Source organism: Zea mays, chromosome 8, assembly GCF_902167145.1.
Source record: "Zea mays cultivar B73 chromosome 8, Zm-B73-REFERENCE-NAM-5.0, whole genome shotgun sequence".
NCBI classification, from domain to species: Eukaryota; Viridiplantae; Streptophyta; class Magnoliopsida; order Poales; family Poaceae; genus Zea; species Zea mays.
Genome location: NC_050103.1, coordinates 115,554,306 through 115,564,285, shown reverse-complemented (window position 1 = coordinate 115,564,285; position 9,980 = coordinate 115,554,306). Strand labels below are relative to the sequence as shown.

The 9,980-nt window shown below is 55.5% G+C and overlaps 1 protein-coding gene across 1 annotated transcript; it reads left to right on the top strand.

The window, feature by feature from the left end:
- Positions 1 to 1,850: 1,850 nt before the first annotated feature.
- Positions 1,851 to 4,160, top strand: LOC100284848 (uncharacterized). Its single transcript, NM_001157743.2, has 4 exons — positions 1,851 to 2,315; positions 2,445 to 2,651; positions 2,738 to 3,160; positions 3,620 to 4,160. The coding sequence occupies exons 1-4, from the start codon at positions 2,057 to 2,059 to the stop codon at positions 3,835 to 3,837; spliced, it is 1,107 nt and encodes a 368-aa protein (NP_001151215.2). The 5' UTR covers positions 1,851 to 2,056; the 3' UTR covers positions 3,838 to 4,160.
- The last annotated feature ends 5,820 nt before the right edge of the window (positions 4,161 to 9,980 follow it).

The window sequence follows — 9,980 nt, the reverse complement described above, 5'->3', positions numbered from 1 at the left end:
CGCTGAAAAATCGCTCTCTAAACCGAAGCTTTAAAATCTAAAAGGCCAAGCAAATGTTGTTGCACGTAGGCTAAAGGTTGGGTGAGTAAAAACGGTTGGCAAGAGAGCGTACCAAATAACTCAGGATGAGGTCTTATTTATACGCCCAGAGCATTGAAAACTGGAGGGTCCCGCTTGTCAAAGACTGATTGCTATTCTAGCAAAGGGAAGATGTTTTTTCGGACCTTCGGCTTAAGGCCTTCGTCCATATCGCAATATGAATTTATCAGTACAACAAATTAATATTGCGAGGGGCTACTGTTGGGGGCCTTCGGCTTCCGAAGGTCCTCAAAAACATGATTTGACAATGTTTTCCAAGTGAAATGTGTGAGCAGGTATCTTCGGAATTGGATTACGAGTATATAAGATTATGGTCAAGACGAAGCTTGAGTGGGACGGAAGGCGATTGTGACGAAGGAAAAGATCATTACGAAGCTATGCGCAGATAAACTTCGGCATGACAGTAGAAAAGGGGAACCGACTTAAAGATGAAAAGCCAAATTAGACCTTGAAGAATTACTGTAGAGTTATTGATAAATGTAAAGGGCACTAATGTAATTTTACACGGGCTGCGTCCCGTGCCTATAAATAGATGAACAGTACTCCCGTACTGTCCACGCTGACTTGGCATTCGCTTTTGTGTTACACTTGTATTCTCACTCCTTCAAGCCGAAGGTACATTTGTAATCTACTATTGTTTGCACAAATAATATAAATGGAAATAGATTAATGATAATGTTTACAAAAAATTATGTTACTTTCTGTACTTTGTATGAATGTTCTTCATCTTTTATCATAATCATGAAGGCATGTCTTTCATGACCTTCGTCCTCCTAGATTCATTATATCCGAAGGGAAATAATGATCCGAAGGACGAAGGGCTTTGACATTTAATATTTTATGTTGCCTTGTTCTTGATTCATAGCATTTGAGAACAAGTCCCCAACATATACTATCTTTGTTATCGGATGTTTTTCGCGTTTGAACTAAACCATGACAAATAAAAAAGAACGGAGGAAGTACTAACAATCTTTAATTATTCAGTAGCGGTGAAGATTAGAAAACATGGATCAACTTGTAAAAAAATTTGGTGACAGATATCCAGTGTCTGATATAATATTCCCTCCCACTGTCTATATTTGCCCATAACCAAACACCACTTATATATAAACTAGACAGTTGCATGTGCTTTGCTACGGTTATTATATATCATAGGTATTGAGATATTTATTCAAATATAATTATTGTTTATTTCTAAACACGGTACGTTAGGTCTGGTGGTTAGTCTCAAATTTACAGAGCAGTGGGGTGTAGATTCGAGTGCTCGCTTTTCATTATTTCCTAAAGCAAGTTCCCCGCCAACTGCCAACTGTAGCTGCCCCCTTCGCTAAAATTTACCCTTTTTTAATGGATTTACCCTGCAGAACTCGAGGTTTTTGGTGCATACAAGTATTTTTGTTAGAGCGCCGATGGGCAACTAAGGTAGTGTTTGGATGAAGGGACGAGGAAGGATGAAGAGGGATAGGATCACTCTAATTTGACTCGCGTTTGGTTTGGAGGTCCAGAGTCAGGGTCAAGAAATATTCTTCAAAAACAGTGGATGAGGTCATTCCTCAAAAAATAAGGGACGTTGACACTGAACCAAAACACTACCTAAAGGAATACTTATGGTCTTCCCACTACTTGATATATAAGGGCCGGTATTTTCACTTGCGGTTGAAAAAATTTGTGCGTAACGTTAGATTAAAGCTCCTTTTTAATGCAGATATATCCATAAAACTAAACGCACTCTAAAAATCTCCCGTGCGGCAGTCCACATGGCCGCACCGCCTAGACACGGGTCGCGCGCAATAACCCACCGATCGAGCTGAGCACGCACGACCTGGCGCTCGCTTTAAACTCTCGCTCTCAATCGTCGTCGCCTCGGGCTCTCGGCAGACAGCTGCGGCGGCGTGCCTGGCAGTGAAGCGGTAGCAGGTAGAGCCAGCCAGTCTAGCTTAGCCACCACACTAGTGTGATGGCGACCACCGGCGGCGGCAAGGCGGCACTGGTGCTGGGGCGGCTTCTGCTTCTGCTGTGCGTGCTCGGCCATGGAGCTGCGCAGCGGTACAACGCCATCTGGAGCTTCGGCGACTCCATCTCCGACACCGGCAACCTCTGCGTGGGGGGCGGGTGCCCTTCCTGGCTCACCACGGGGCAGCCGCCCTACGGGGAGACCTTCTTCGGCCGCCCCACCGGACGCTGCTCCGACGGCCGCGTCATCGTCGACTTCCTGGGTATGTGGCTATGTGCACACACAGACACAGGACGTACGCAAGAGGGATGGAAACGACGAACTGGCTGTTGGACTGGACTGACTCGCTGGTACACTAACACTGTACCGTACGTGTGCATGGATTATGCAGCCGAGCACTTTGGGCTGCCCCTGCTGCCGGCTTCGAAAGCCGGCGGCGACTTGAAGAAGGGGGCGAACATGGCGATCATCGGCGCCACCACCATGGACTTTGACTTCTTCAAGTCCATCGGCCTCAGCGACAAGATCTGGAACAACGGGCCGCTGGACACCCAAATCCAGTGGTTCAGGCAGCTGCTCCCCTCCGTGTGCGGGAAGGGTACGTGTACGTCGATGCATGCATAAACACCATTAATTACGCGGCGTTAACTGCATTGTATTGGTGCCTTGGTGGCCGGGCAGCAGATTGCAAGAACTACCTGTCCAAGTCCCTGTTCGTGGTGGGCGAGTTCGGCGGCAACGACTACAACGCGGCGCTCTTCTCGGGGCGGTCCATGGCGGAGGTGAGAGGGTACGTGCCCATGGTGGTGAGCAAGCTCGTCCGCGGCCTGGAGGCGATCGTGAGGAGCGGAGCCGTGGACGTGGTGGTGCCCGGGGTGCTCCCCATCGGCTGCTTCCCCATCTACCTCACCCTCTACGGCACCTCCAACGCCGCCGACTACGACCGCGACGGCTGCCTCCGCGCCTACAACGGCCTCTCCTCCTACCACAACGCGCTGCTGCGGCGGAGCCTGTCCGGCCTGCGCAGGACGTACCCGCACGCCCGGATCATGTACGCCGACTTCTACACCCAGGTCACCCACATGATCCGGGCCCCTCACAACTTCGGTGAGTAGCTTGCTGCTTTCGCTTTGTGTCGTCGTCGTTTGCTAGACTGGAAAGGGATAGATCCAAAGCATGCATGTTCGAACGAAGATGTAGATGTAGCTACGTGTGTGTGCATGCATAGTGAGCATGTTTCAATATTTATTTATTTATTTGGATTCTTAACCCACCAATGACTCATGCACATCCTGATCAATTATATATATGCCCTGGGGACCATATGCATGCATCATGACCTTTGTTTGTGCAAACAGTTAGGAATCAATACCCTCCTAATCCAGTTGGCATGCGTATTATTATATTTATGCATATATCATACAAAACCAACCAATACTTACTTTCCATGCGCTAGCTGTTCGTTTTTATCTTTGAACATGTTTCTCAAATAAAGGTCGCCATTACTGCTAATTAATGATATATAGCTGTGTACTATATATATACGTTGTGACACTTGCATTGCAGGGCTCAAGTACGGCCTCAAGGTCTGCTGCGGCGCCGGCGGGCAGGGCCAGTACGGCTACAACAACAAGGCGCGGTGCGGCATGGCCGGGGCCAGCGCCTGCGCCGACCCGGGCAACTACCTCATCTGGGACGGCATCCACCTCACCGAGGCGGCCTACCGCTCCATTGCCGACGGCTGGCTCAAGGGCCCCTACTGCAGCCCTCCCATCCAGCACTGATCGAGCTAGCTGGGCCGGGGGACTGAATAGCTAATTAAGCTAGCAGCATATTATTCATGAGTGACATCATCGTGCTTTGTTTGTTTACGGCTAATTGCCATGTGCATCATCCTAGCGCTCTAGCAGGTTCATCAATGATGGGTTTGCTATTTGGTTTGTCAATTAGTTGTTCAATTGGTGAGGAAGGGGTAGCTGGTGTTTCGGCGGTGTGGTGGGAACAGTGATGAATAAACGTGTAATGGACTGTTTACAATTAGCTACGACGTACGTGAACAATAAGCTCATATCACAGCAAACAACAATATATGACGGGAAGGAGCACACGTAGAGAGGTCGTTCTAGTATCAAGGAAATAAACCACCTAGAATGTTGTCAAATCTCATCGAGAGACATAGCAAACAACAAGATATGAAAAGTTAGGGCAATAAAATGATAGTAGATAAGTAATTTTTTTGGTGATTATATTGAAAGTTAGATTTCTCAATCGGCCGTGATCTTCCCATTTACATAGAGAGGGTTATCTTACCCTAGTTGGAAACAAGTTCAAAATACAGTCTTCAATTTTTTCACGTCGAAAATAGATCCAAAAATCAATTTGAAACAAATTGACTCGGAATAGGCAAGAAACCTGACCCGGTCGGTTCACGATGTCTAGCTCTTCGGTCCACATCGTCGTCCATGTTTGCAGCTCCTCGCCGGAAATTGGCCACTCGATCGATGGCCTCATTTGAACACGAATCGGTCGTTGCTCCAGCACATGCATGCGCTGGCGAAGTCATGTAGTATCCGTCTGAGGCCCGTTTTTTTGGCCTGGTCTACGCCCGGCCCGGCACGTGAGTGATGGGCCCGGGCTAGCACGACCCAGTAGAGCAGGCAGTGCCTGGACTGAAAGCCAGGCATGTGGGCCGGCATGGCATGGCCTGCTCCCACATGGCCAGCCCGGTATAGGCCCGTCTATCTATCTCCCACCTCTCACCCCCTCACCCTCAGCCGCCGATCTCTCACTCACACTCGACTCGACCTCCCTCTCTCTCCTCGACTTGGCGATTCTCATCTCGGCTCCTCCGTCGCGGCGCCACCCCGATCCAACGACCTCGGCGCCCTTGGCTCCCGTTCCCGACGCCGGTGACCTCGATCCACCAGCTCCTCTCTACCCTAACCCCTCTCCCCTATCCTATCCTCTCTCTCTCTCGGTGAACTATGTGAGTTCGTGTTGTTGTCTAGTCCTCCCCTCCGGCCCTCCCTCGCTCACCGTCGTCTCTAATCAGTGTCTGTCTGTCGTCTGGGTGGCCCCCATATTCTCCGACATCGGGCTCCAGTAGCACAGATAAACCCTAACCCTAGATCTCACTTGTGTCGTTTTGTCGGCGTTTCGACCCGGGGGGTCCCTGGACCGACGAGTAAATTGTCGTTGCGTGTCCCAGCCCAGATGGGTCGGCGCGAGCCGGAACACAAGGGGGAAACAGTAAGGGGAAACCACGACCTCGTGTTGTCCTGCGCCCAGGGCGGATGCGCTTGCAGTAGGGGGTTACAAGCGTTCGCGTGAGAGAGAGAGAGAGAGCGAGAGCCTTGTGCGCCAGCCCGTTCTCCCGCGCGGCCACCCTCTCGTACGAGAGCCCTGGACCTTCCTTTTATAGATGTAAGGAGAGGGCCCAAGTGTACAATGGGGGGTGTAGCAATGTGCTAATGTGTCTAGCAAAGGGGAGCCAGAGCCCTATGTACATGCCGTCGTGGCTGTCGGAGAGGTTTTGGCGCCCTGTTCATGTGATGTCGTGGCCGCCGGAGGAGCGCTTGAGCCCCGTGGAAGTACAGCTGTCGGGGCTGTCGGATCCTTGCTGACGTCTCCTTGCTTCCGTAAGGGGCTGAGAGCCGCCGTCGTCATGGAGCACGCGGGGTGCCATCATTACTTGTTTACCGGGGCGAGCCAGATGGGACGCCGGTCTTGTTCCCCGTAGCCTGAGCTAGCTAGGGGTAGGGTAATGATGGCCCCCCCTGTGACGTGGTCAGTCCGAGCCCGAGGTCGGGCGAGGCGGAGGTGTTGGGAATAGTCCCACATTGTGTGGTGAGGGTGTGATAGCATGGTTTATAAGGTTGAGGGTGCAACCCCCTAATAAGCTAGCCTATTAGGGGGTTGCACCCTCAACCTTATAAACCATGCTATCACATCCTCACCACACAATGTGGGACTATTCCCAACAATCTCCCCCTCACACATTGTGAGCCGAGATTTGCCTGAGAATGCACTGGGCCAACCTGGCTCTGATACCAATTGTTGGAACCGGACCGCCGACACACGGCGTGTCCGTCCGGGCCGCCCGCACACACGGCGCGGCCACCCAGGCTGTCGGGCCGTGACACACGCGCCCGCACGTATAGCAGCGGGCTTTAGGTCTCTTGGGCCAACACTCCCCCCAAAAAGCTAGCCTATTAGGGGGTTGCACCCTCAACCTTATAAACCATGCTATCACACCCTCACCACACAATGTGGGACTATTCCCAACAGGAGGCTCCTCCGAGGTCGAGGCTGAGTCTGGGCCCGGGGGTCGGGCGAGGCGGAGACCGCCTTCCGGAGTCGAGGCTGAGTCCGAGCCTCGGGGGTCGGGCGAGGCGGAGACCGTCTTCCGAGGTCGAGGCTGAGTCCGAGCTCAGGGGTCGGGCGAGGCGGAGTCCGTCTTCCGAGGTCGAGGCTGAGTCCGAGCTTAGGGGTCGGGCGAGGCGGAGTCCGTATTCCGAGGTCGAGGTTGAGTCCGAGCTCAGGGGTCGGGCGAGGCGGAGTCCGTCTTCCGAGGTCGAGGCTGAGTCCGAGCTCAAGGGTCGGGCGAGGCGGAGATCGTCTTCCGAGGTCGAGGTTGAGTCCGAGCCCTGGGGTCGGGCGAGGCGGAGCTTTCTATGGCGCCTGAGGCCGGTCTTGGCGGCTGTCAGCCTCACCCTGACGGGTGGCACAGCAGTCGGAGCAGCACAGGCGGCGCTGTTTTCCTGTCAGGTCGGCCAGTGGAGGGGCGAAGTGACTGAGGTCACTTCGGCCTTATCGACTGAGGAGCATGCGTCAGGATAAGGTGTCAGGCGATCCTTGCATTGAATGCTCCTGCGATACGGTCGGTTGGCATAGCAATCCGGCCAAGGTTGCTTCTTCGCGAAGCCTGCCCGAGCCGGGCCTTGGGCGAGTCGAAGGTGCGTCCATTGCTTGAGGAGACCCTCGGGCGAGGCGTGAATATGCCTTGGTCTACTGTTCCTGCCCGAGGCTGGGCTCGGGCGAGACGAGATCGTGTCCCTTGAGTGGACGGAGCCTTGACCGGAATCACGCCCATCAGGCCTTTGCAGCTTTGTGCTGATGGGGGTTACCAGCTGAGATTAGGAGTCTTGGGGGTACCCCTAATTATGGTCTCCGACAGTAGCCCTCGAGCCTCGAAGGGAGTGTTAGTACTCGCTTGGAGGCTTTTGTCGCATTTTTTTGCAAGGGGACCGACCTTTCTCGGTTGCATTTCGTTCCGGTGGGTGCGCGCGAGCGCACCCGCCGGGTGTAGCCCCCGAGGCCTCGGAGGAGTGTTTTGACTCCTTCGAGGTCTTAATGCCTTTCGTGATGCCTCGGCTGGTCTGGTTGTTCCCTCATGCAAACTGGCCATAGCCTGGGTGCATAGCCAGGTTCCGAGTTCTCGGGCTGTTATGTTGACGCTGTCAATGGTTTGGTCGGAGCCGGGTTTGCGAGAGCAGCCCTCGAGCCTCCTCACAGAGAGAGAGGACGGTCAAGGACTGACTCGGCTTTTTCATACGCCCCTGCGTCGCCTTTCCGCAAGGAGGAGGGGGAAAGCGCCATGTTGCCCTCGGAGGGCACCGAACATGGTGTCTCCAGTGAGTTGCTAACGGGTGATCCGAGTGGACGCCCGTGCCCCGTTCGATAAGGGTCGGCTAGTGGCCCAGAGGCGCACTCCAAAAGTACCTACAGGTGATTTGCCGGACTCGGTCCCGTTTGATAGGGTCCGAGGGCTCGATGCCTCCATCTAGTGGGATTCCATTATAGAATCGCTCTTGCTGGTCTCGGAAATGTCCTAGGGTACCTCGGGAGCATAGCCCGAGCCTCAGCCATGTATCGGACGTATCCAGAGTCATCCCTCGCTCTGCGTGCTCTGAGGCGGCTGTCGAACCCTTTGGGGGCCAGCCTACGAACCCCTGATCAGTAGTGGGCGCAGAGCCCGAGTGGCCTGAGGCGGCTATCGAACCCTTCCGAGGGGCCAGCCTTCGAACCTCTGACCAGTAGTGGGCGTGGAGCCCGAGTGCTCTGAGGCGGCTGTCGAACCCTTCCGAGGGGCCAGCCTTCGAACATCTGAGCAGTAGGAGGGCTCGGGGCCCGCTTCCTTCGTGGAGAAGGATCCCTTTCGAAGTATCCCCTTTCTCGGTCCCTGTAGCAAGAGAGAGAGAGAGGGGAAGAGGAAAAGGATTCGAAATCGAACGATGTGGCGCACCTTTTTTGACGTGGTCATCATGGCGGGGGTGAAGCGTCGCCTGCTTTGCCTGCCAAAGGTGCCGCCTGCCCTGCCGCAGAGTTAATGCGACTGGACGAGTGGTTCGCGAGGCAGCCGTTGTGCGTGCGCGAGCCGTTCGAGGAACGAAACACGGGCGCGTCGTCTTCCCGTTGTGGGAGAGGGCTCTCCTGCTGCTCCAGGAGGGGACGTGAGCCTGCAGTCGATTTGATCGCTGCTTCCGCTCGCTTGCTGCCGCCATTACTGTCGGTCCACTTCTGGCCGTATCGACCATCTCGCCTTCTCCCGCGGCTGACTGACCCGTGACCGATGTGCTCGGTTGGCACTGTTGGGCCATGCGCAGGGTCGTCTTGAGTCGCGGCTCCGGTTCCGCAGTCGAGAAGGCGTGGTACTGGCGCAAGTGGCGGTGCAGTTTCTCACACGTTGTAACCGGCGCGCCGGTTACATGATGTGTGGGCCTGGGCCTCCATGCTGGACGCGTCAAAGTCGAAAGGGTGCGCCCCCTTGGTGCGGTTGCATGCTGCCTGCATGACGGCCCGCCCTTTCACCCGCTGGTCTAGGCGAAAGTGGAGGAGTGCTTGTGACCGCTGGGCAGTTACGCGCTCTGCGCGTGGCGGTTTTGCTTCTTCTGCCCTGGGCCAGCTTGCATGACGCGCGGGACCCAGCCCCTATGTCGCAGGGGGAGGACCTTGGAGCGTGTTTGTGAAGACTCAGTCCGTGACGGCTGAGGACGCAAGTGGGGAGAGTCGCCTTTTAAAAAGGGGGCGACCCCCTTGGATGGCAGCCATGCCTTCGCACTCCCCTCATGCGTCGCGTCCTTCCACCTTCCGAGCCCCCGGATGGGGAGCGCTCGCGTTGCTTTCGTCTTGCTGTTGTTGGAGGAACACCACTTCGCAGAAGTTGGTACCTTTTAGCCATCGCTCGGCTTCAAGGATTTTCATCAGGCAGCCCGGCTGCATCCCCTTGCCGATGGTCACCCAAGACGGTGACCACCAGTTTGATGGTGGGGAGAAGCAAGCTGGGCTGCGGCCTCTGCCCCGCCCTCAGCTTCAAGGATCTTCATCATCCTTGCTGGGGCGGAGGGCGAGGCGAGCCGGGGCCTGCCTTCGCGTGGGCCAGCGTCCCGCTTCCTTCAGCTTCTGGGGGTGGAAACCATCCTCCAGCTCTGCGGAGGAGGCGCCCTCCAGCCATGCCGGGGAAGGCGAACTGTTGTTGCCCAGCCAGGGTGCAACATTCCGTCCTTTGTCCGGGCGACGGTGGCCAGCCGCACCGGGGGGGGGGGGGGGGTCTCCCAACACGTCGTACGCCGTGAGGGCGGCACTCGTGTTCTGGGACGGTCCCATTCTCGTTTTCGTGACGAGGACGGGAGTGAGGACCTGCCGGTGCGCTTTGGGGCGGCCGGTGCCCGCTGGTGCGGTGTTGGCGGGCAGGTGGACGTCACCGTCGGTGCTGAGGTGGTGGCAGCTGGAGAAAGCTTCTCCGCCGACGAGACCGTCAGCGCCACCCGTGGACCGACCTCCGGCTCTTTGGCTTTAATATCTGGTTCTCGTCCCCCTCGAGGGGACGCGAACGAGAGCCTTCCGGCGGCAGCGTCCGTCCTGGGACCATCGCTGCTGCTGCAGAGGTCGCTGGCGAGTCGCCCGGAGTTCATCGTCCTGCACGCTC

Excerpts from the sequence above, each read along its gene's own strand:
- LOC100284848 (NM_001157743.2), top strand. The coding sequence starts at position 2,057 with ATGGCGACCACCGGCGGCGGCAAGGCGGCACTGGTGCTGGGGCGGCTT. Across the intron at positions 2,316-2,444 it reads CGTCATCGTCGACTTCCTGG|CCGAGCACTTTGGGCTGCCC; the intron begins GTATGTGGCTAT and ends TGGATTATGCAG. Across the intron at positions 2,652-2,737 it reads CCCCTCCGTGTGCGGGAAGG|ATTGCAAGAACTACCTGTCC; the intron begins GTACGTGTACGT and ends GCCGGGCAGCAG.